The 26575-nt window shown below is 39.3% G+C and overlaps 1 protein-coding gene across 5 annotated transcripts; it reads right to left on the bottom strand.

Moving 5' to 3' along the window:
- Positions 1–5823: 5823 nt before the first annotated feature.
- NUDT4 (nudix hydrolase 4) lies at positions 5824–25168 on the bottom strand. Of its 5 annotated transcripts, none has more exons than XM_036458680.2 (5): positions 24669–25165; positions 12947–13057; positions 11756–11800; positions 9165–9252; positions 5824–8627 (listed from the first exon to the last, which is right to left on the bottom strand). In XM_036458680.2, the coding sequence occupies exons 1-5, from the start codon at positions 24765–24767 to the stop codon at positions 8425–8427; spliced, it is 546 nt and encodes a 181-aa protein (XP_036314573.1). In that variant the 5' UTR covers positions 24768–25165; the 3' UTR covers positions 5824–8424. The 5 variants fall into 5 exon arrangements, with proteins under 5 accessions (XP_036314573.1, XP_036314574.1, XP_036314577.1 ...); XM_036458681.2 differs by having other exon boundaries at positions 9165–9249; positions 24669–25164; XM_036458684.2 differs by lacking the exon at positions 24669–25165 and adding an exon at positions 23924–24055.
- Positions 25169–26575: the final 1407 nt, after the last annotated feature.

Here is a 26575-nt window from a genome sequence, read left to right as displayed (position 1 = left end):
GAGATTCTCATAGCTACTTTTTACCGCCAGTCATAATTTGATGCAAAAAAGACTTGAAGCAACATTTTATTGATGACTTTTCGGTTTTCTATTTGTCTTTCATTCAGTTGATGTGACACCAATTTCCTTCCTTTAAAATCATTCCAATTGTTTGTAAATGATCAGAAATAGTTTGATGAGCAAAGTTTTATCTTTCTGCAAGTTGTTTTTGAGTTTTGACATGCATCTTCATCCAATAATACTTATAATTGTTGGTCTTCAAACTTTTTCAGTTGACCCTGGACAATATTTGTATTTTCTATCGAATGCATCACTTTTAAAGTGTTTAAAACAGTGTTCACAAGTATCTTCAGATGGAGCATGTTCACCATAAGCTTCCTGAAGTAATATTCAGCAGCACTTTTCTTCAAAATAATGAATTAAAACTTCTCGCAGATGCTTTTTTTTTTTTTTTTTTGCATGAAATTTGACATTTTTAAGGGTAAAAATATGTTAATACCTTTAGGAAAGTTGACATAAGTTTTGAAGCTTGCTGTTAATACAAAAAAATAGCATACATATCAAATCACATATTTGTAACTCCATCTATTGGGTGGGGGGGGGGGGGAAGCATTATTAACCGGTACACCTGGTATAAGTGGCTTGAGTCAACTCTGTACAAACTCTGAGGTGTTGATATAGGAGCTTTGTATTACTTAATTTTAAATTTTGTTGTAATCTACTTTGTTGTGATTTGCTTCCATTGTAGTTCTCTGAGGCAGCCTAATAAGATCTTTGTCTGATACAGAACTTAAACACTGCTTTCGACTGAGATTAAATGTAAATACAAAAAGCACAGGTGGTGCTATGGTTTAGCACTGTTTAAGGAGAGTGTAGGGAGAGGGAAATCTGACATTCTAGAAGACATTATGAACACAGTTCTTGCTAAAAGAAACTAACTGATGTCATGGGAATGATAGGGATTTGGCTTTATATTTCTACTAGAGGCCTGGTGCACTAAATTCATGCAAGGGGGTTGGTAAAATGGAAATTAATGGTCGTTCTGCTGTTCAGTCTTATTAGCATATTAGCTCTTCATTATATAGGGTTTGATAACCCAGGAATCTTTTGGCTATTCTAACTACATCCATTTTTGTTGCAGTAACAGTTTAAAAATAGTCTTTTCTAGAAAAGCTACCTCTTCCCCCCAAATACCATTATATATAGAACAGCTAATTCATCAGTCTGTTTAAGGAAATGTAATAATTCATTGGAATAATGTATTTTGGGGCCTGGGGCAACAGTTCATTTAGCTATTTGGCATGCTGCTTAGTTTAAGGAATTAAATCAAGGATTTACTTTTTAAAAGACTTGATCAAAAAAACAAAACATATTGAAATAAATAGAAAGAATATAAAGACTGGTAATACTTTATTTTTGTAATTATACCCCCTGCATTAATTTCCATTTTATCATTGAGGTTGAAATTTGGGAGGATTGTTTCCAAGAGTTGGCTTTGCTGCAGCTGTTACAAATTGGGCATGTTCACATTGGCTGCAAAACCAGGAGTTGGACTACCAAGTTTTTTTTTGTTAAGTGTTGAGTTCAACATGAAGAGTTTGGGTCCTCCCTCCTGTCCCCAATTTCACCTTTGTCACCCTTCAGTTGCTCTCATTTTATATGGGCCTGAGACACTTAAAGTGTGTGAATGTAGACTTGCTACTGACTTGATAGAATTCTTTCAGTTTCTATTAGGTCTAGTAATAATTAATGTCGTTTTCTAATACTTTTTTAAATCGAATTTATTTAAACAATACAACAAAATTTAATCAACAATATAGTTGCCGTTGTTTTCTACTACTTGTGCCCAATGCTCAGGAAGCATTTTAATCCCTCTGTTGTAAAATTCTTGTGATTTTGATGCAAAAAATTCGGTCAATGCATTTTTGAGGCATTCTTCATTATTAAATTTTTTTCCAAGAAGAAAGTTTTGCAAAGAACGAAACAAATGGTAATCGGAAGGGGCAATATCAGGAGAATATGCAGGTTGAGGGAGAACTTCCCATTCCAACTGGCGCAGTTTTTCAGCAGTGATTCTTGCAGTATGCGGTCGTGCGTTATCGTGGTGAAGAATTACGCCCTTCCGATTAATTAGCGCGGGTTCTTTTTCTCTTAAAGCTTGGGCTAACCTTTCCAATTGGGCACTGTACACTGCACTTGTAATGGTTTGGTTAGATGGTAAAAGTTCATAATGAAGAATTCCTTTAAAATTTCACCAAACACACATCACTTTTTTCACATGCAAGTCAGGTTTTGGCGTGGGCTGCGGAGCCTCATTTTGGTCCAACCATTGAGGCCGCCTTTTCAAATTAACATACAGTACCCATTGTTCATCTCCGGTAACAATTTGCTCTAAAAACGGCAAACGGTTTTGACGAGAGAGGAGCGAACTGCAAATTGTGACTCTTTGATTACGGTTGTTGTCAGTCAACTCATGAGGAACCCATTTTCCAAACTTTTGGACTTTGCCAAGTGCACGCAATTGATTGGAAATTGTTTTTTGTGAACAATTTAAAGTTGTTGCAAGCTCTTGTTGGGTAATTTGAGGATTTTGCACCAAAAGAGCTTGAAGAGCTTCTTGATCAAAATTGGACACACGGCCTCGACCACTCTTGTCATCTAACAAAAAATTTCCCTTGCGAAATTTCTCAAACCAACGCTGGCATTTTCTGGCGCTAACTGCATCTTGACCAAGAGCACTACAGATGTTTTTTGCAGCCTCACTTGCTTTTCTTCCTAATTGGAACTCGTAAAGCATGCAGTGCCGAATATGCTCTTCATCCGCCATCTTCTTAGCCCTAGTTTTGCAACAAAAACCAAACCAGACACAAACTTTTTCAAGCAAAAGTTGTTAACTGCACTTCACACGTTCTGTAGATACCACGTGTTTGAAGGTTATGTCAATACAAGTCAACGCCAAGCAAGATTTTAAACGAATGTTGAAAAACGACATTATTACTAGACCCGATAGTTGTAGAAGCATATAGTAATCGCCTGAATAGTTAGACCTTACTAATGGTCTCCAGTTGGCAGAGCGACTGAAATTCTATTTATCTTGTAAAAGTACATTTTATTGTGCTCATTAAGATGCTTTAACATTTTACCTCCTCTAATCATTGGGTCAAAACATGTTTTAGAAGACTGATAACCTCATGTTCTTACCAAGAATAAGTATTTACTTTTTATACACTCCTGAACCATTTTCATCGACCACATGATTCCTTTTGAAATAATTCCACCATCTAGGTTAGTAAATTCCAGTAGCTTAAATGTCCTTATAACCTAACCTAGCAAGTTTACAAAGTAGACAAGACTTAGATCAGTCCAAAGCAGCTTATACACGTTAGAATGGTTGCACTAAGTTTATGAATTTGTGTTTTCCTTCAGTTTTGGCAGGCAACCAAGGGCCACATTCTTGCAATCTACTTTTCCCTTCGAAAGCTAAGTATTTTGGGCTTTGCAGGCCATGGATATGTCTACAGTAAATTACTCAGCTCTGCTATTGTAGTGAGAAAATGTCCATAGACAATTTTAAACAAAGAGGCTTCTGCACTCTAAAACTTCAATTTTTACATGTCGCAATCACTGAATGTTAACATTCTAAGTTTCTGGGCTGTTAAAAATAGGTTGGGGTTACGTTTGACCTATAGGTTCAGCTTATTTCCTCCTTGGCAGTGACTGGTAAGTCACTGCTATAATGTTAGAAGCAAATGTGTCAATACTTTCCCTTTTAAAAAGTGATACATTTCTGTTACTCCCCATAACAATTAGATGAAACATTTGTATAAGTTTCTTTCCCTTGATTTTTTGATAAATGTATAGATCAGGTCGTTAGCCCATTTTTTCATGTAAGATTATTGAACATTGTCACTTAGAAAGTTTCAACATTTCATTTAAAAATAAAATCTGAAATATGTACAATCTTTTAAAAAAGTGAGCTTTAAACAGGTAATGCTGTGTAGTGATTTTTAAAATCAGTTACTAAAAGGACCACCTGTGGCAGTGTAATTTGATAGTGATGTTGACTAGAGGACCATAACTTACCCTCCATTTGCAATTCAAATTGATGAATTTAATAAATCCTACGATATACATCTTTGATCACATTTTGTGCAACTTGAGGTTTCTCCCAAAGATGGAATTATTGGGTGAAGGGGTTACATTTTATGTCTATAATAGTACATTATATGGACATATTCTATAATAGCTAACCATTACCCCTTTAGGCAGGCCTGAGCATTTTATTTTCACACCTTACCATTTTAGTTGCCTTAGTACATAAATCTTTAACATTTTTGGAGATCTTGTGTAGTTGATTCATTAAAATGTATGTTTAAGTTTCTTGGCAGACATTGATAGCCAAATCTTATTTCACTAATTTGCATGAATTTGAGTAAAAGTTGAAAAAATAAATATGTGCTTGGCACTGACATTTAATAACCAGGAAATGTGATGTCCATATTAAGAAGAGTAACTTGGGGTCACAGTTAAAATTACATCAAATAGAGGCATTTGAGACTATTTTATGGCAAAAAGACATGGAGGCTTTGAGTAAATTTGGGCCTTTGCTCTTAAGATAGGCGAGGGCCTTCTATCTTACTCCTCTAACTCAGCCAAGGGCACTAGTCAGGAAGGTATTGAAAATAAAGCAGCACCAAGGATAAAATCACTTTTCTACCAAATTGCAACATTGTATATGGAGCTGTGGAGCAAAGTATTTGGTGGGGGAAATCTTGGTTTCAAATATTACTTTTGAAGATGGTGCATGTAAGTCTTTTAAAAATAAGACATTTTAAGAACTTCTGATGGGTAAACAACTAGCTTAATCTCTATTCCACTAAATATAAGTTCCTTGGGGGCAGAAACTTGTTCTGTGCTATATTGCATCAACACCAGGAATAAAGCAGATCCTGAAAATTGTATGGGTTAAGAATTTGTGTTAGTTGGAAACTTTGAGACAAAACCAACTATGGAAACATTCTAGCTATAACAAACTGATAAAAATTATACTTTAGTAAATCAACTGTTTAGCCCTGTCACTTTGTCTACAGAATTCTGCTTCAAGAGACCTGTGAAGAATTTTTGCATTTCAGTGAAAACAATACTGGAAAATGCCAAACTTTGTCTTTGTCTACAATTTTTTTAAAAAAAAATTGGGAGGGAGAAAAGGATAGAAACATCAATGATGAGAATCCTAGATCGATTGGAGATCGAGCCTGCAACCTGGGGCATGTGCCCTGACCAGGAATTGAACTGTAACATTGACCTGGCTCATAGGTCAATGCTCAACCACTTAGCCACACCAGCTGGGCTCCTTTCCTATAATTTAAACGAGACTTGAGTAGAACTTTTATGTAAGGACTCTAAAGTTGGTTTTGGTTGAGGAAATATGGCTGGCAGGGAACCTGTAGCCAGCTTCCCATTTAAACAGTAAAATTAAAATGATGGTATTGTGTAGAAAGCATCTGTAACACTTCTGAGTGTTATGAGTGCAAAATACAGAGTACATCAAGAGCTCCTGAAAATCATTTAAATAATTATAGCAGAACCCGGTTAGGGCAGGGGAACAGTGCTATAAGACAGCCATAGGGCTATTGTGTAAGATGGGAAATATCTATTGGGAGAGTAATGGCAACATTTTATTGGTGACCAGCTCCTTTTATAACCCAGTTAATCATAAAGGGGAAGTGTATTCCTGAGAACATATATGACCATCAGTGGGAGAAAAGTAATGTTACTGTGGGGTGCAAGACGAAGTTTTTTCTTGGTCTTATATTTAAAAAAAAAAAAAAAAAGATGCTTTATTTCCATTTTTATTTGATGTTTCCAAATATATATATATAAAAAAAGTCAAGATTCTTACACCAATTATCTCAATGAGACCATGCAAAGCAATTCAAGTGTATTCAACAATCACCCCCCTTCAGTTTTGTTTCTTTATACAACTGTGTGGTCAACACCGGAAAATTGAATAGCTGTCTGGTTGGAAAATTTCACCTGTAACAAAAACCAAAAAACCAACAACATGCAGGCTAGTTGCTACTTTGTGTCTGCAAGTCACTTTACAAACTTATTTTAATTAGGAGGCACATGGGACTGAAAATTTTAGCTGTCGCTGTCCAATTTTATCCAAGTACCCCACAGAAAGTACAAATGACAATCCCACACTTCCTTTAGAGGGTTGAGATAAGTAGACACTTTGTTATCCATAGTAGATTCAACTGTTGAGCCTGAAAACGTAGGCTTTTTCTCTGAACAGAAATAAATCCTGAGGGCCCTTCCTTTAATTTTGCTAGAACCCTTCCTTTAAGGGTTCTAGAATAGCCAAGAACCCCTCATGAAATTTAAAGCATGAAAACTATAAATCTTCTGTTGTATCATTCAATTTTACTATTGTAGTTGCATAGACTAAAGATAGCTGGTTTGCTAAATGGCACTGAAGAAATCCTGACTCGAGTGGCACTACTTCATCCAAATGTTTCTGACCAAAGAAATTATACAACAATATTTATAGGCTCACTTTTAAGAGATGGCTGACATTAATACTGTACATATTTTACAGGTCAAATACATAGTCTAAGAGTTTATAAAATAATTTCATGCATTGTTAACTCTCAGAATGTCATATACAAGATACCCACTCCCCCTCCCCACAAGCACTGTGACAGCATTTCAGGTGAACACATTCCTATATACAAAAACAATCCAGTTTCTCTGCTGTGTTAAGTCTGTAATTTAAAGAAACTTCAGAGATTACTGAGAACAAATATCTTAGAAATCTTAGTCCATTTAAGATTGATAGAAAGTGTCAATCTGTGGAATTTAAACTCCCAGAATACATAACCTCTGTACAAAGAAAAACAAACATTCTGGATGATTGTGTTTGACCACACCACATAATTTAGAATGAAGTGTCAATGGTTAATTTACTCATTCCTTTGACAGCATTAATTTGTGAACTAATGTTTATATCTAGTTCATCTGCATTTATGGCACAAGATCTCATTTTATAAAGTGGCACCAATTTTCCTCAAGTGTAACAGCACTCTATTTTTAGCAGCAATTATATTTTTTAAGGTTAATAATTTGTAGGACAAATGTATAACTATACTTATTTTCTACTTTATATTCACCAGTTACAATATTTACAAAAGGCTAATGTCTACATACAGAATGATCTTGCCTTCATCCCCTACCCCACATCTTATTCAAAGGTTTTATTCCTGGCCTGTTTGGGGGAAATAAGTTTCAGAAAAGGTACCTATATATTTTAGATAGGATTCTTGATTTTAATATATAAAGACAAATATAAGACACAGTAATTTTTAGTTCTGGTATGTTCCAGTGCCCCAAAAGTATGTGATATGATAAATAGTACCTCTTGACAACCTATAAAAGATTAGACATTCTAAAGGTACCCTAACAACCTAAGTCTGTAACAGCTGAACAGCAAGAAGGCAATTTTAATTGTGAAGCCGTCATCACTGACTGGCATTTGAGGTTATAGATTCCAAACCTAGGAGGATTGGTTATCGGTGACCAAGTTTGAAGAGGTGTCACTAAATTCAAAAACTGAAAATATATTTTTAAAAAGCAATTTACATTGAGGGAAATTTAGTTCTCAGATATTTGGTGTAAAGAGATTATGGATAAAAGGAATTGGCAATTGGGTGTGCTAACTCAAATGCCATAAATCCAGATTTCATGATAAGATGAAGTATTTGCTACATGTGTTTTGCTTACAATACCTCTCTAAAAATTGCCAACTCTAATAGTTAAAATTTTGTGTTAAAGGGCTATTGAGCAATGTTAGCGACATAATATCAGTTGTAAGAATGGAAACAAATTAGTTGGCAAATTCCTGAAAATAGCAAATTAAGTCCTTTGTCAAAATATTGGGCCATAAAGAAATATTCCAAATATGAAATTTATGAATTAAAATTGATACTATGAAAAAGTTTTAATATCAAGAATTATTTTTGCAAATTCCCACAACAGAAGGATTTGTTGAATACATTAATGCTGTGAATGAGAAAACAAATTGGGGGGGGTAAAACATACCCACAAGTAAGGTGATCTGACAGAAACCACTGACTGACATCAAATGGAAGAAAAACTGGAAAAACAAAAATGACAACCAAAATAACACAGAGGGTGGGAGGGTCCGGGCACAGTTAAGGCATCTAAAAAACAAACAAACAAAAAAAACTCCACGTGGCTTTGGCTTATTAAAATATTTTACACTATTAAAAAAAAGATACAAAGCATCTGAAAAACATGCAAATTGTTTGAAAACCTTGTATGGCAAATTCAGACAGTTTGCAAGCGTCATTCAGATGTTTGCCAAGGAAAATGGAGAAGCCTCTCCCCATGAGGTTGCACATTCTATCTTATAGTAGATGGCAAGCCAGGGGTCTGTGCAGCAGTTACAAACAAGGTGTTATTATCTGGAAGAGAAGGGACTGTGGAATTTCCATTGGATGGAGAACAACCCAGCTTCAGTTTTTCCAGATACTCTGCATGTACAGGCTTATGACATTGGAGAACTTTGATAGCATCTTCTACTTTGAACCACTCTCTCTTCCTTCCTAGAAAACAGTAATGACATTGGTTACTATACAATAAAGTCAAATTTAAAAAGTAAGCCATACCCTGTAAATAATGTTCCTCACTCTTCCTTCACAAATGACTATTTTTTTGGAATGGCTTAGACAACAGTATGTTGAAGAGTTTTTAAATAATTCAAATATTGATCTTCCCTTCAATATTTGGTTACCTAAAAGAAAGGTAACAAAAAATAACTTAAGATGAAAATTGGACATAAGTATGCAGAATTTTTTTAAAAAAATATTTTTTTATTGATTTCAAAGAGGGAAGGAGAGAGATGAAGTGGGGAAGGGGGAGGGAGGGAGGTGAAGGGAAGGGGGGGAGAGAGAAATATCAATTGATTGGCTGCCTTCTGCATGCCCCTACTGGGGATAGAGCCCACAACCCAGGCAATATGCACTTCACTAGAATAGAACCTGGGACCTTTCAGTACGCAGGCCCAGGCTCAAACCAGCTTGGGCATGTATGCAGTATTTGAATTAAGAGAATTCTGATAGCAAAAGGAAAAGGAAACTTACCTATATTAACAGAATCTTCCCAATCTTCTAATATTTCAGTGACAGTAAGAACGTAGACATATGTTCTGTGCTTTCGGTCTTGGTTCTGCTTGAATGTAAAAAGAAAAGCATTTTAATCTACAGGAACTAGTCATGTACATACTTTTAAGGGGAAAACAATCAGTTGTAGCACACTGCTGATTAGCATAGCCTATTCACCAACATGGGCAAGTATACTCAGTTGTATAATCCAGCACAGAAGTGAGTTTATGTAAGACAAAACATTAAAGGGGTGAAATTAGCTCCCAGTACTAAACTTTTAGCACTATGACTTCTGTCAGGTAAGTAATTAAAAGAACTACATTCCTATCATTTTTTAAGGTTCTATTCCATGAGGCTAATACTGATAGCCTTTCCACAGCACAGAAAACTACTTCCCTCACGACCTGTAGAGCAGTATGTCCTGTTAGTTCAGAGCATTCCCTTCAGAGGTTTACAAGACACACAAAATGCACAGCTCTGCAAACTTAGTCTAGGCTTCTCAATCTTGGTCGCCCATTATATCACCCAGGGCAAATGGGTTGAGACACCAATTTAGTTAGTTTGAATCAGGCCTAGGTATTTAAAAGCTTCCAGATGAACTATACACAGCCAAGGTTGAGAATACCTGGGTCAACCCAATCATGGAACATTATTTTTAGTCCTATATTCAACCAACTTTTCCCATATTAAAACTGCCACCTAGTCTTGTCTCTAGGTTCAAAATTAAACACAAGTTGGCCTTAAGACAAAGGGGCTCACATTCATCTTAACTAAAGTTAGCCTTGTTTGGTACGGACTAAGACTAGAGATAATTGCCCTAATTTTTTCTACCACAAATAACCCGAGTAATCAAACAATGTATTTTGTCTTTGAAAAAGAATAAGAACAACAATAAAGTAGAGGCATCTCTCACAAACATTACTATTCTTTATTAAGAACTTGTTAACTCTGTGCCTGGCAAATCAGTATCTTTATTATGCTATGATCACAAATTTATTGAAGTCACCAGGATGAATGAGTAAGGCCATTCTAATTTTGTTATATTTCCTAAGGGGAAAGGATACTGATTATCATTTTCTGTTCAAATTCTATAAATTTTAAATTGTATTTAATAAAACAGTAAAAGCATTTAATACCATTTACCTTTCCATGTTATATAAACATTTGTTTATATGTGAGAAGTTTTCACCCTAGCCAGTTTGGCTTAGTGGATAGAGCATTAGCCTTTGGTTGCAGGTTTCCCAGCCATGGTTGGGGTACGTGCAGGGGGCAACCAAATCCATGTGTCTCTCTCACATGGATGTTTCTGTCTCTTCCTCTTCCTTCCACTCTAAAAGTCAATGGAAAAATATCCTCGGGTGAGGATTAACAAAAAAAAAAAAAAGAAATAAAAATAAAATGAAACGTAATGTGAGAAGGTTTAAAAATCTTGTCAGCATATTGACAAATGTGCTCTTTATACTATGGCTATTCAGAATTATAGAAAAACTCAGTATGTTTTTTAGTTTAACCAGGAGAAAGTGCTATTTAACTGTGCAAAGCAAGTGCTGAATTCTGGGAAAGTTTGAACATTATCTTAAGAACTTTACTCTTTTTGATATTAAATTGGTTGGGGTGACACTGATCAACATGATGGAACTTTACTCAACAATTACTATATTTTGGGAAGCAATTCTACCAACTACTGTACAATCAGAATTTTTTCTAAATTCCTATAAGAAGGCTCACAAATAAATTTTATGATTCTATCAAAAGGACTGAGCTACCCTTAAATAGTGTCTTGGGGGAAACAATCAAATTGTATCTGGTATACCATCTATCTAGGCTTGAATCATGGGTGAATATCTATTTGAGAATAGCGTGGGCCTCATGACTTGACCACATTTCCCCCTACTTTCCACAGACTACCACTTCCAAATTCCCTCCCCATAAATTCCATTCCGCATTCAGTAATAAAGGATTATATAGATGAGAATTTTATGCTTTTAGCACCTGTTCTATGTATTCTCACACAGGATGGTCATTCTGTATATCATCTAATGTTATATGCTGATGGTAAGGATACATTTCCAGACATTCTTCATAAGAGATTTAAGCCCTTAGGTGATACTGTACCTCCTGAAAAAATCTATACCTAAACAGTATCCAGTGAACCAAGAGATAAGTGTTTCTCCATCAATTCCATTGTATTGTCATAATATGCTGTATATAACTAACAGTACCGGCAAGTTAAGTAGTTTTTACTTCCCTCCCTCCTAATGTTTATGACTTACTTTCCTACTGACAGTTTTAAAGGAAGAAATTATTAATTCTCTTACCAGCAAACAAAGGATTTTTTTTTTTTTTTTTGAGAAAGAGAGAGAGAGAGAGAGAAGGGAGGGAGGGAGGGATCTATGTAATAGAGAAACAGTGATTGCTTCCTTCCCACATGTGCCCCAACCAGGGATCAAACCCGCAATCTGGGTGTCCCCTGACTGGGAATCAAACCCTCCACCTTTTGATGCACAAGAGGACACTCCAGCCAACTGAGCCACACCAGCCATGGCCCCAGGATTACTTTTGTAACTCACCTCAAATATGCCTAGGAGTCTGCCCAATTTTCCTTTGACTCCAGCCTATTGAAAAAAGATGAAATGTAAAAATGTTACCTTTTATAACAAAATTGATATGAAAATTACTTTCAACTTTTAAAACTACACACATTAGCCCTTTCCACACTAAGCATCCTTCTGTAACTTTTTGGATGTGCTGAGATTCACGACCTGTGGTTTGCTACAATACATTCATTTGCTCTATATGCAACTTTCTGTTGATCAGACATATTGCCACTTATTAAATAAGAGATGGCAAGAGCTGACCAAATATTAACTCCTTACAAATTTTGGACAAACTTCCTGAATGAAAACAGACTTTTCTCTGTGAACTGATAAATACTCCTTCCCCTTCTTAAATTTAGCCCAATCTTCCTTTAGTAACACACCTCAGGAGGTACAATTCCTTCTACAGGCAGAGTCCTTATTACGGTTCCCAGGAGTGACTGGAATGTCAGTGTGAACTAACAGACTGGTACATGCTTCTCTATCTCAAATGTGTTCTTCCCTTAGGAAGCCACTAATCCTTCAAGACCCATTTCTATGAAACCTCCAACTATACACCAAGGCACAATGAAAGCTTTAGCATTACTTTCCCATTTATACTCTTAACTGCTGTTCAATAACTTTTTGTGGCATTTCTATGCTGTTTTGCTTGTGAGTAAAAGCAAGTGGTATTATATATCATCACGTGTAAGACGGCAAGCAGGTCATGCACTATTTTGTTTTGCTTTATTGAACTTTCAGACAAAACAAGTAAAATAAAAAAATGTTACTTATTTACTTGAAAAAGAATCATAGCATATGATCAACATCTCTTTGTTTTTGCTCAGTGTAATACTAACTTTGCTCTGGGCAAGGCCATCGTGTTATATATTGATCACTGATCAGACTTATTATTATGCAATTCCATGTTCCAGATTGATGTTAGCTCTATTTTACCAGGTAGAAAAATATATATGCTTAGCAAAATGCTAGATATAGCCACATGCTTTAAAACATTAAACTAGGCAACAACAACAACAATAAAAAAATCACCTATGTGACCTGCCTTCTTGACTTCTCCTTAGTGTATGTAACAAGTCCCTTGTTTGTGAACCAGAAGGCTGTCTGTAAAACCCCAAAATACAGTTTATGTGAAGAGAAAATACAAATTATTGTTCACCTCACCTCTTCATAAACCTCCCTCACGGCAGCACCGCCAGGCTCCTCCTCGGGCTCCATTCCTCCTCCTGGTACAATCCATTGGTCTGGGTACCGACTGCTGCTCACCAACAGCACCTGAAAGAACCACCATAACCATATATAAGCAACATTCTAAATCCTTATAGATTGTAAGTCTCTCCTAGACTAACCTACTTTTAAATTTCATTAAAATTATTAGAACACATTATAGCACAAAAAAGCAGTTGACAGTCTTTGTAAACACCATCTCTGAATTCAGAATCCAACAATAACAAGATCTTACCACTAAATAATTCTTACCTAGTTAAATCATGTAAGCTGTTAGATTCAGTTAGTAAAACTCTAATTTTTATCAACAAAGGATAAAAGCAAGAGATTTAGTATTTTAGCACCAGGGCTCTACACCCTGAGCCTTATGGTCAGATTCATTATTCTTCAGTTACATTATCTTACTATTTTTCCAAATGTAAGGATATGTAAACCATAGGCAGGTCACCCTATTCTTTCATCTATAAAATGTAAGAATATTCATAAGATAACAGATGCTGTGAGAAAGGAATATGGAAATTAATGTAAAGCCAATGCTGGGTACATAAAGAATTCTTACTACCTTTTAGGCTTTTTTTTCTTAAGATTAGACAGAGCCCCCCCTTCATATTCTAAATATATATGTTAGAAAAAGTTGCTCCATTTGATAACAGGCAGTTTTAATTTATGATCTAGCAAAGGGTTGTCAAGCTATGGCCTACTGCCTGTTCTTATACAGTCTGTGAACTACAAATGATTTTTACATTTTTAAATCATATGAAATTCAAATTTCAAATATTCATAAGTAAAATCTTATGAGAATCCAGTCATTCATAATTTACATATTATTTGTGAATGTTTTTGTGCTACAACTTGACTTGAGTATTAGTGACAGAGATTATATGGCCCACAAAGCCGAAAATATTATCTGGCCCTTTACAGGAAAAGTCTGTGGACTCCAGTCAAGAACATCATTAAACTTGAGATGTTCAAACACTTAAAAAAAACACACAACAGCCATTATCACAATGTATCTTAGAGGCTCACTATTTTTAAAATTTTCAGGTTTGTAGTACCTGAAACAAGTATTATTACATATACATCTTATAAATGAAAAATTTGTGAGCTAAGTTAGGTTGAAATTCACCCGTCAAAAAAAAAAAAGTCTGATAACCAAATGACGTTTATTAAGATAACAGATGTCTTAACTGACCTGAAAATTACCTTAGTATATTGCCTTCAAGTAAATATAAACAGTTCTCACAAGATAAATCAATTTAGAGCAAAGTTTAATCCCCTGTGTAGGTCCTGATTTTTTGACATGCGTGCCAGTTGTTCTCTCTGCCCAGCTCCCTCCCTCACCAGAGGAACTGATGGCCTGAGGAGTTCACAGCACAATATTCACCTCCTACTTGAGTAAGTGGCCAGCAACTCAACCTGCCCCAACTGTAAAGTTCCAGGCTGACAGTAGTTCGGCAACTGCCAGCTTTCCCCTAAAACCTCTAAAATGTTGAAGTAGAAGATATGGTAATACGAATTCAGGCACATAACTTCAATTTGAAAAAAGCAGACAACTTTGCTGATGGACACACCATCACCGCAGAACAGTGACCAAAGCCTTAGCTAAAACAGAAAATACTATTGGCTGACATTGAGGATACCACCATATCCAAATACAGCAATTTTGGTGAAATAAAATGAAATGTCTTAAATGTTAGCTTTCTTAAAACAACAAAAAAAATCATTAAAACAAAATTTATCTCATAGAGAAAGGGAGAGGGAGAGAAAGAAACAAGGATGAGAGCAAATCACTGACTGCCTCCTGCACACCCCCCACTGGGGATAGACCTGAAACCAGACATGTACCCAGACGAAGAATCAAACTGTGACCTCCTTGTTCATAAGTCAACACTTAACCACTGAGCCACACCGGCCAGGCTAAGCTTTCTTAAGTATTAGTAAATAGGGCTTACAAATCAAAATTGGAATTAAAGAACCAGAATAAGCAAATCGAGCAAGAACCTATGGTATTCAAAGGGTCTGGCGCTAGCCCTACCCCTAGCCAGTTTGGCTCAGTGAATAGCACATTGGCCTGCAGACTGAAGGGTCACAGGTTTGGATTTTGGTCAAGGGCACATCCTTTGATTGCAGGCTTTTCCCCCTACGAATGAGGGAGGCAACAAGTCAATGTTTCCCTCCTTCTCCTTTCCACACTCTAAAAATCAATGCAAAAATATCCTCAGGTGAAGATTAACAACAACAAAAAAGGCTTTCACCCCATTATCAAGACTGGCAAATGAATGTAAGTTTTTAAGTTAAAACAAAAATGTTGCCGAAACCGGTTTGGCTCAGTGGATAGAGCCTTGGTCTGCGGACTGAAAGGTCCCAGGTTCGATTCCGGGCAAGGGCATGCACATTGGTTGCGGGAACATCCCTGGCGGGGGGGTGTGCAGGAGGCAGCTGGTCGATGTTTCTCTCTCAACATTTCTAACTCTCTATCCCTCTCCCTTACTCTCTGTAGAAAATCAATAAAATATATTTAAAAAAAATGTTTTAAAAAAATGTTTAAGGTACACACAAGCATTATATCTTGCAAAAAAATAAAAATAAATGGTAACTACTGGTTCTGACTGCAGAGTTGGAGACCTCTTTTCCTCTGCTGGGTTAGGGATAATCTGCTTTCTATTGCCTGGATGAAATTCTTACTACACAATTCTATGCTGTCTAAGCAACTTCCTTAATTACCTTCATAATGGAACAAAATTGTACAGGTGGCTAGCCACCAGAAAAGTTCATCTTCATTAGTAAATAGATGGTTTCAAAACCATAGATATTCATGTTTGAGTCCTAAAAACATAAAATTCAGTGTCATATATCTATGCCAATGGCTGTCATATTCTCACTCGAGGCCCAGTGTACACTAGTGGAATCCCTCTGCCTGGCCTGCAGACATCCCCTGAGGGGACTCAGATTGGGAGAGGGCGTAGGCCAGGCGAAAGGACTCCATGGGAGCATGATCGGGGCTGGGGAGGAGGATCCACAGGAGGGCTCCAGGGTGTGTCCAGACCCATCTTGTCCAGTCCTTTCAGCCAGACCCAAGCAGCAAGCTAACCTACAGGTTGGAGCATCTGCCCCCTTGTGGTCAGTGAGCGTCATAGCGACTGGTCAAAAGATCAAATGGTTGGACACTTAGCATATTAGGCTTTCATTATATAGGATTTGTCCAAGATAAAAGCTAAATTACATAAGATTAAAAATGTAGGAAAACCCCATTAGTATAGTCTGCATCTGCTTTTCTGAAACTAACACTTAAGCTTCCAATTTAATACCAAATCTTTATCTATAGGACATCATTAATATGACTAAACTTCTCTTCCAAAGTCAGTGAACCTGTATGGCTCAACATCTCCCTTCATAAATTACCGTTTAGAAAGCCTCAAGAAAACAGGCCAATATATGTTTTGGACAAATGATTTAGCTAAAACCAAGAACTTATTGTGCACTGACATTCCAAAAATGATTAAATTGAATCAAACTATTAACTTAAAATCAGCTTTCAAAAAAAAAAAAAATCATGCCTTAACTGGTTTGGCTCAGTGGATAGAGCGTCGGCCTGAAGGGTCCCAGGTTTGATTCTGGTCAAGGGTCTAGTAATAATTAATGTCGTTTTTCAACATTCGTTTAAAATTTTGCTTGGCATTGACTTGTATTGACATAACCTTCAAACACGTGGTATCTACAGAACGTGTGAAGTGCAGTTAACAACTTTTGCTTGAAAAAGTTTGTGTCTGGTTTGGTTTTTGTTGCAAAACTAGGGCTAAGAAGATGGTGGATGAAGAGCATATTCGGCACTGCATGCTTTACGAGTTCCAATTAGGAAGAAAAGCAAGTGAGGCTGCAAAAAACATCTGTAGTGCTCTTGGTCAAGATGCAGTTAGCGCCAGAAAATGCCAGCGTTGGTTTGAGAAATTTCGCAAGGGAAATTTTTCGTTAGATGACAAGAGTGGTCGAGGCCGTGTGTCCAATTTTGATCAAGAAGCTCTTCAAGCTCTTTTGGTGCAAAATCCTCAAATTACCCAACAAGAGCTTGCAACAACTTTAAATTGTTCACAAAAAACAATTTCCAATCAATTGCGTGCACTTGGCAAAGTCCAAAAGTTTGGAAAATGGGTTCCTCATGAGTTGACTGACAACAACCGTAATCAAAGAGTCACAATTTGCAGTTCGCTCCTCTCTCGTCAAAACCGTTTGCCGTTTTTAGAGCAAATTGTTACCGGAGATGAACAATGGGTACTGTATGTTAATTTGAAAAGGCGGCCTCAATGGTTGGACCAAAATGAGGCTCCGCAGCCCACGCCAAAACCTGACTTGCATGCAAAAAAAGTGATGTTGTGTGTTTGGTGGAATTTTAAAGGAATTCTTCATTACGAACTTTTACCATCTAACCAAACCATTACAAGTGCAGTGTATAGTGCCCAATTGGAAAGGTTAGCCCAAGCTTTAAGAGAAAAAGAACCCGCGCTAATTAATCGGAAGGGCGTAATTCTTCACCACGATAACGCACGACCGCATACTGCAAGAATCACTGCTGAAAAACTGCGCCAGTTGGAATGGGAAGTTCTCCCTCAACCTGCATATTCTCCTGATATTGCCCCTTCCGATTACCATTTGTTTCGTTCTTTGCAAAACTTTCTTCTTGGAAAAAAATTTAATAATGAAGAATGCCTCAAAAATGCATTGACCGAATTTTTTGCATCAAAATCACAATAATTTTACCACAGAGGGATTAAAATGCTTCCTGAGCGTTGGGCACAAGTAGTAGAAAACAACGGCAACTATATTGTTGATTAAATTTTGTTGTATTGTTTAAATAAATTTGATTTTAAAAAAGTATTAGAAAACGACATTAATTATTACTAGACCTACTTTGGTTGCTGGCACATCCCCAGTAAGGGGTGTGCAGGAGGCAGGTGATCAATGTTTCTCATAGATGTTTCTCTCTATCCCTCTCCCTCTCTTTAAAAAAAACACAATACATTTTTAAAAAGTTTTAATTAAAAAATGATCAATTTAAAATTATAATACCTGTGTACATAAATGATCAATGTCTGAATTACCAGCTTAAGAGATTTGCTAAAGAGTCTTTGGTGATGGTACAGATTTGAAAACCAGAATGTTTCATTAAGTACTTGCCTACTCATCTTCTGTACTGGGGAGTTCAAATGCGGTCAGGGCCACAATTGTTTTGTAGAGCAGAGGAGAGTAAGGGGAGGGTGGTAATGCAAGAGCAAGAACTGAGGGATATACTCCATAGACAAGAGTAGATAGAACTACGGCATGGGTTTGCCAGGGCAGAAGAAATCAATCTGAGCAGCATAGGCAAAGTCAAGGACAATTAAAACCTTTCTAGCACACCTGGCCAGTGTGGCTCAGGGACTGAACGTTGACCTATGAACCAAAAGGTCACAATTCTCAGGTTGTGGGCTAGTGTGGGGCATGCAGGAGGCAGCCGATCAATGATTCTCTTTCATCAATGTTGTTTCTAAGCCCCTTTGCCCTTCCTCTCTGAAATCAATAAAAATGTATTTAATGGAAAAAAACAAAAACAAAAAACCACCACCCTCCAATGCACTGGAAGAACCTATACCTATAGAACTATATCCCAAAATATTATTATTCAATAGTCTCTCCCCCAAAGCCATCTAAACTTTCTAGAATAGCCTCAATCTACTACCCCGTTTCCCCAAAAATAAGACAGTGTCTTATATTAATTTTTGCTCCCAAAGATGTGCTAGGTCTTATTTTCAGGGGATGTCTTATTTTTCCATGAAGAAGAATACGGTACACATTTATTGTTAAATGAAAATAAAGGACATTTATTACCTGTATGCGGTATGGTAGTACGGTAGTTGTCAACACAAACCAGACAAACTGTCAATCCTATAGTATCGAGAATTTACTCATTTATTCAATGACAATCATGTCATCATCTTCTGGAACATCATAACAATCCAATCCCTGATTTCCTGGTGAATTTCTTGTGACTCCATTTCTTTCAGAATCAGTGGACCAAATCTCTCATGTTTAGCCTAGCGGGGGCCTTATTTTCGGGGGGGGGGGGTGCCTTATATTTCACTCAGAAGGAAACCTGTAAGTAGGTCTTATTTTCGGAGGATGTCTTATTTTCGGAGAAACACGATAGAATCTATAACATAGCATTAGCTTGCTATCTAACGCTCTGAAAATGGCATTAGTAAAGAAACAAAGGCTATAAAAGCTTATTCAGTAAGGATACATCAACAGATAACAGAACCATACATGGTAATTCATTGGTTTTAAATTTCTTTTCAACTATCTTTCTAGGTGTATTACACTTTGTATAGCCAAAATAATGACAATTTGTCACTTTAGTGACAAGAAGACAGATGAAAGTAGGCATTCAATGTTCTGGATAAGCCAGAGCCAAGACCAGAGAAAAGTTTATAAAAAAAAGAGGCTTGCCAACCCACCAGACTACAGAATTAGACTTGAATCGCACTCAAAGTTTAAAGCCAATGATGGTAGAGTGGTGAAAAGTGAAGACATTCTTCCTCTTTGATCCAGTCTAACCACCTCCATACAAGCATTCTTCCTACTACACTAATAGCCTTTACCCCTCTTTGCATGTATTTAAAAAAAACATTTTATTTTCTTTTTTTTACAGAGAGAAAGAGAGAGGGATAGAGAGTTAGAAACATCGATTAGCTGCCTCCTGCACACCTCCCACTGGGGATGTGCCCGCAATCAAGATACATGCCCTTGACCTGAATTGAACCTGGGATCTTTCAGTCTGCAGACCAATGCTCTATCCACTGAGACAAACTGGTTTCGGCTCTGCATATATTGATGATTATCAGAATAAAACACCACTTACCTGGCACTGTTGAAAAGTCATTTATCACGTTTGTCTTTTTTTTAGATGTTAATGTTTTAAACAATTGGAATAGAATTATTTCTCATTTTAAGTAGTGACAGCGGTCAACTTGGAAACAGCCCTGAGTCTGTGAATGAAAATGATCTATATTTTTGAATCTGTGCCTTATACTGCCCAACAAATCCTTCTCATTGGGGAGATGTTAAGTAGAGCATGCAAACTCCCCTTTGGCTCAGTGGTTGGAGGGTTGGCCCAAGGACCAAAGGGTCAAGGGTTCAGATTCCCACATACTTCAGTTATAGATTAGAACCCCAGCCCCCATCAGAACATGTGTGAGAGGCAACCAATCGATGTGTCTCTCTCACAGATGTTTTCTCCACGCCGGCCCCCACCGCCTCTCTCCCATTCTCTCTAAAAATCAATGGAAAAAATAACCTCGGGTTTGGATTAAAAAATAAGAGCGTATAAACTAAAATTGCAGTTCAAATTCTATGCAATTCAGTTATGCCTCCAGAGGCTGGAGGTACATGGGATAACTAGTCCTCTCCAGCCAGTGGCTCCAAATTGCCCTTTATGTTTCACCTGCTATCTGCAGGCATAGAAGGCAGTGACATTTCCCTGTGTTTAGAAAATGCTACTTTTGGGTCTTTATTTCATTTTGATGAAGTGGTCTCCATTTGAATCAGGTATCTTCAAAGACTTAAATCTCTGAGAAAGTATGAGTCCCAGAATATACCTCTGAAAAAGGTGGACCACCTGAAGATTCTACACGTAAAAATGCTAGTAAAGACTTAACTGCACTAATATTTCTTATTATAATTGTTTTTATTTATTAGAGTTCTGGCTTTAGAGTTGTATAGGTTTTAGACTCTACTTTCCCCATAAGACTTAGTTTCAGTGTATGATTTCATAGAACTCAGTCATTTTGGGATATATACATTCAGGATCCTGGAAGATATTGCCCCTGGTTTAGGGAGCTTAAAAGCTATTGAGAGCGGTAAAAAAAAAATGGAAGCCAGCCCAGGAGGCAGGTGAGTCTCTCTCTCTCCTCTGTGGAAGTACTGGTACAATGAGTGTCTCTGGGGCATGGGGGAAGTAGCTGTGCATTCACCCTCTCTCAGCTCTGCCCGCTCCTAACAATAAATTGCCCTCTCTTTAAAAGAAGCCAGTTCTTAAGACTATTTTCTCAATGTTTTCCACTCACAACTGTGCCTGGATCCCACCCAGAATAAAGTCATTTCTCCCTTTAGCACTCTATCCTATTTTGCTGCCAGATCATTCTCAACCTTTAATATATCTAAAACAGGGGTGTCGAACTCAATCAGAGAAGGGGCCAAAATCTAAAATCCAGCCTAAATCGCAGGCCGAATGGTTCACTGAACAGTCATAAACTGTCATTGTGATGGAAACGCAGCGGAGTGCAGTGATGACAGCGCGGTGAGGGCCACATTGCAAGGCCTGGGGGGACGGATTTGGCCCGCGGGCCTTGTGTTTGACACATGTGATCTAAAAGCTCAATGTTACTTGTTTGAAACAGAAAGTTCTTTTCTTACCTAGATATTCTTCAGATATTCTTACTTTTAAGGTGCTCTGTTTTTCAACTATTTGTCCTATGCTGTCTTAAACTGTAGTCCAACCAGACCACAGCAACACCCAAGTCTTGCTCTGCGATGCTTGGTTCTTCCTTACCCACTAGCTGCAATACAACTCCAAATGACTCACACTTAACCCTGGAGTAGCTGCTGGCACCCTACCACCCACCCTCCCCTTTTATCAGTCATTTATCTAACCTCATGCTATAGACTATGTCCTTAGGATCAGACACTTGATCTTTGCATCCCTTTTAAAACTATCAAACATGTAAATACAGTATCTTCAAAGGAATCCTTTTTTTTTTTTTTTTTTTTTTTTTTTTTTACATTTTGTGAATGTATTCACAAAAGAACAGTATCTCAACTACACTATGGGACATGTACTTGTGGGCTTGTCCAGAACCCCAACTGCCAAAACTTAGGGTGATTCCACACAGAAGTAACTAGCTGAAGGGAAATGATCAAATGTACATAGATTTAGAAGAACCTGGGGTCAAAATGATCTGCCAGCTTCTGTGACCTTGATAAATTACTTCTGCTGCCTAATTTCTCCCTTTAAAAATGTAATGTTTATAACTTAGTTCACAAAGCAGAAAAACATAAAATGAACAAACATAAAACCACCCTAAATAAGACTGATCTGTTAGAACAACCTTCTTTCCCACAACAACCTGTTCAAAAGTAAGGGCTACTTGAGAACTCCTTCAGTATAGGGACAACCATATGATTGCACTGCATAGTTTTTTGGGGTCAAACAGCAATTACTATTTTAATTTACACTCTGTAAACATCTCATCATAAAATACAGCATACATTTAAATCTCCCATCCAGGATTTAGGTGTTTTTAACCCAGAGTAGGGGGAAACGAAATCTCATCTATTAGCTAAAGAGAGGTGAGTTCAGGCTGGCTTTTACTCTAGTCTTGGGAAACTAGAAATGTAATTTCAACAGAATGGGAAAAATTCATAGCAAAGCACCAAGATGTCCAGGAAAGGTAACTAAGAGGGTTCATTCTATAAATATTGTATTACAGAAGGATCCCCCAACTGTACACAACTACAGAAATCCTTCCTTCGAAGCATGTTCTCTAACAAAGTGATTCATTTGGCTTCTCAACTCAGAAATGATCAAATTTACAAAGCTTTATATAATGGATTTATCTAATACATTCTCCAAATTTTGCTCTTTACACTTCATTTTATCTAATGACACCAATCTCTTGACTCAAATAGAGGCTAGTAATTTAGCATTTATTACAATAAAAATAATTCCCCATCACAAAAAGACCCTGCTTATTCTGAAGTTCTCAGACTTTGCTTTACCCATTCACACACTACAGACCATTTCAATTTCCTCCCATTTCCCATTTTTCTCCTAGAGCTTGTGTTTTACAAAACCTGGATTCCAAGTTCGGGTTATGATAAGACTTCAAAGTCACTACTTTCAGGAAAACCTCCAAGCTCAGCCTCACAAAATCTCACTCATTCAGCAGATAGTGTGCACCCACCCAATTGCTATGAGCTGGGACCAGTGATCTGACTCTACCTCTTCTTAATTAGTCAATACTTAGGCTCTGCAACTGTTTTTTCACCTATAATCCAACACTAAGCGGGTTAAATGTAACAAAGTTAAAAGTCTTTAGGCAATGCCTCCAACATTATAACCACTCAACTAATAATGTGACTACACAATAGTGAGCAGATCAGACAAGATCCTTAACCTATTTTGATTACTTTGGGCTATTATGTTTTATCCTCATGTGGTCCTTCCCTCAAGGACTTTCCAATCTTTTATCTTTCCCCCCCCCCCCCAATCTTTTATCTTTTTTAATAGAATACATTTCATGCTTGATTTTGTTAAACACCTTCCCCCTTTTACTTTCCAGCTCTCCTAAGTAGGCCCAGCTCAAGACCCAGACCAATTTATTCTGAAAATGTAGCTTAACACTTAAAGATCCCACAACTGAGCACTGGTATCACTAAAAAGCTTGCTTTCTTTTTTTTAAAAAAAAAAAAAGACAAAACAAAACTTGGAAGAGAGCCATTTTGAAGCACTTTGATTTTTGTTAACAGGCTAAGAACTGGGTGTACACAATGTCATACTCCGCCTAACTACAGGGACTAGCAATAAGGAAGCCATTAGATTCCCATCTCCAGCTTAGCCTGGTATTTTATTGTGCACATTCTGAGCAGAACTTAGAATGCTATTCCTCCCCCCCACCCCCTTCCCCTAATCATTTTAGATTGGAAATGCTAAAAAAATTCTTGCCCTAAGCAAAATATTATTGCCCTTAGCAAATTCAAAGCAGTGAGCCATTTTTAAATTAAGGAGATGTAGCTGAAACGAGTAAGAACTGCCCAAGAGGGAAAAACTCAAGAACCTCGCTATCAACCCAACGCAGCTGGACAAATTATAGACTGACTGCTTACTCTTTAGGACAAGAAAGACAGCTCCTCTCCAGATGTCAAACCAAACACAGCAGAGTAAAAAAGCTTTGATGACTATGCCCGGAGCCAGAGACGGTCTGGAAAATGGCAACTTTGCACACCTCTAGTCCATTTCCCTATTGGCGTTATTCCATTAATCATTTTCCTGCAACCAGATAACTTTAAAAGGAGACTTAAAAAAAATCAAGTGTAATTATGACAAGTGCACACGAGTTCAACGAGCCACTTAAAAGTGAGACTCACAGAACCAGACCGAATGGGCTTTTAGGGGTCTGTCAGGCTGTGCCACACACCAGCCTCGATGTCATCCGAAACCGCAAACTGCTGTAATATCGAAGGAACACGTCAGGGGCAGAAGGCAGGCTGGAGCGGCAACACTCACGCCATTTCCACTCCCTCCATGAGCACTCGAGACTCATCGGGCTGCACGCCCGGTTCGCACGTTAAGATGGTGCCTGGCTGGCGAGGCGGGGACCGCGGCGGGGCTCCCGGGGCCAGGGCGGCTCGGCCTCCGGGGCGACCCCGTCCCAGCGGAGGAGGTTGGGCCGGGCGAGCCCCTTTGTCTCCGCTATCGGCCCGGAGAAAGGAAGGAAGGAGGGAGGGAGGGGGGAGGCCGGAGGCCGGAAGGGGGGCTAATCCCCCCCGGCCCCGCAGCCAGACAGATGGAGCGAGGGGACGGCCGGGCAGCCCTCCCGCCGGCGCCCGCGGGCGGTGCGCGCCGCCTCACCTCATCCTCCTGCTCGCTCCGGAAGCACAGGCACGCCGCCCGCTTCTTGAAGCCCTCGCGGTCGTAGGTCCGCGTCTGGTTGGGCTTGAACTTCATCATAGAGGCGGGTTCTGGCGGCCGCTGCTCCTCCAGGCGCCGCGGCGGGGGCCCGGCCGCCGCCACCCCGCCGGGGAGTGGGGCCGAGGCGAGGCGGGCGCAGGGGTGCCGGGCGGCGAGGCGGCGGCGCGGGGTGAGCAGGCGGCGAAGCTGGTCGGCCCCGGGGCCGGCGGCCGCTCCGACGCGGGGCGAGGCGCGAGCGCGGGTCACTGGAGCCCGGGTGCCGGGGAGGAAGCGCCGCCTCTGCTCCGGCGTCCGCCGCTCTCCATGGAGCCCGCCGCCCGCCCGCTTCTGCTCCCTCCAGTCGCCGCCGCCGCCGCCACGCCGAGTGCGAGGCTCGAGGGTCGCACCACGAGGAGACAGTTGCGGAGACGCGCTCGGACTGGACGACGGCGGCGCCGCCCCCGCCCCTGTTTAAGCGGCCCGCGCATGCTCCGCCCCGCGCGCCAACGCGCCTGCGCGCCGCCCGCAGCGGGGGGAGGGGAGGGCGGGGAGGAGCTGGGAGGGGGCCCGCCTCGCCGCTCGTGAGGCGGCTCCGGCGGCGGCGCTCCCGCCGAGCGCAGGAGGGCAGGGCCCGCTGCAATGCCGGGGGGTGGGAAGAAGCAGAGACCCCTTCCTCCCTGTTTACAAGCCCCGCGGCTTCCCCCGGAAGGACGAATGCCGTCCCCGGGAGAGGGCCCCAAGGCCTCGGCTGAGCTCCGCGGGGCCAGGGCGGACGCGCCCAGAATCCGCCCGGGAAGAAGGGAGAGAAGAGAAGCAAGGCCCGGAGAGGTGAAGACGTTGGTTAAGAGGTTTTATTGTTTTTGTTTGCGTTCCAGAAGAAAGGGAGGAGGAAAATACCTCCCACCCACCCCCCTTTTTTTAAATCTGTGGTTGAGGAGTCGTTTGTATTCTGTGAAAAGTCTGCTCAAGCTTAAACATTTGTTCAGATAATCTGCTCCCCTCCAGAATGCATTCCTTAATGCTGGCAATGGCTAATACTGACTAAGTGGTTTTCTTGTGTGCCTTATGCTAAGTAACAGGTAAGCTAGATCCCCGGGCCACAACACTAAATATAGAGGGATGCCTGCTATCTGAGAGCGACAAGTCTCCCAGGGCCTGGGGACAAACAACATTTAGATTTCAGAGTGTCACACGGGGGCTAAAATAGGCGCCACTCGGCCTGTTGTTAATGAAGCTAATCCACTCCATCCTGCCCTTTCCCGGAGGGAGGCCCAGCGCTTAGATCCAGGAGCTTCTTTCTGAACATTCTCTTTTTCATTCCTGGAGGGCCTACTGTGTGCAAAGCGCCTGACTACTAAAACCAGCCCCTACCCTTCCAGGATCATAGGCACCTGAGAGCAGTTAGTCAAATATGAAAACAATCATACTAGTACCTGTTAAACAAGTGTCCTAAGGGAAAGGTGGGAGAGGGTGTCAAGGATCTACTGTGTTTCCCCGAAAATAAGACATCCTCCGAAAATAAGACCTACTTACAGGTTTCCTTCTGAATGAAATATAAGGCATCCCCTGAAAATAAGGCCCCCCCCCTTCCCCAGGCTAAACATGATAGATTTGGTCCACTAATTCTGAAAGAAATGGAGTCACAAGAAATTCACCAGGAAATTCCAGAAGATGATGACATGATTGTCATTGAATAAATGAGTAAATTGTTGATACTGTAGGATTGACAGTTTGTCTGGTTTGTGTTGACAACTACCGTACTACCGTACCATATACAGGTAATAAATTTCCCTTATTTTCATTTAACAATAAATGTGTACCGTATTCTCTTCATGGAAAAATAAGACATCCCCTGAAAATAAGACCTA

The sequence above is a fragment of the Pipistrellus kuhlii genome, unplaced genomic scaffold (assembly GCF_014108245.1).
Source record: "Pipistrellus kuhlii isolate mPipKuh1 unplaced genomic scaffold, mPipKuh1.p scaffold_m20_p_3, whole genome shotgun sequence".
NCBI classification, from domain to species: Eukaryota; Metazoa; Chordata; class Mammalia; order Chiroptera; family Vespertilionidae; genus Pipistrellus; species Pipistrellus kuhlii.
This window is presented reverse-complemented; position numbering and strand designations above follow the sequence as displayed.

Coding starts and splice junctions, on each gene's coding strand:
- NUDT4 (XM_036458680.2), bottom strand. CDS start 24,767: ATGATGAAGTTCAAGCCCAACCAGACGCGGACCTACGACCGCGAGGGC. Junction 13,058..24,668: donor GGAGCGAGCAGGAGGATGAG/GTGAGGCGGCGC, acceptor TGGTTCTTTCAG/GTGCTGTTGGTGAGCAGCAG. Junction 9,253..11,755: donor GACTCCTAGGCATATTTGAG/GTGAGTTACAAA, acceptor TTTACATTCAAG/CAGAACCAAGACCGAAAGCA.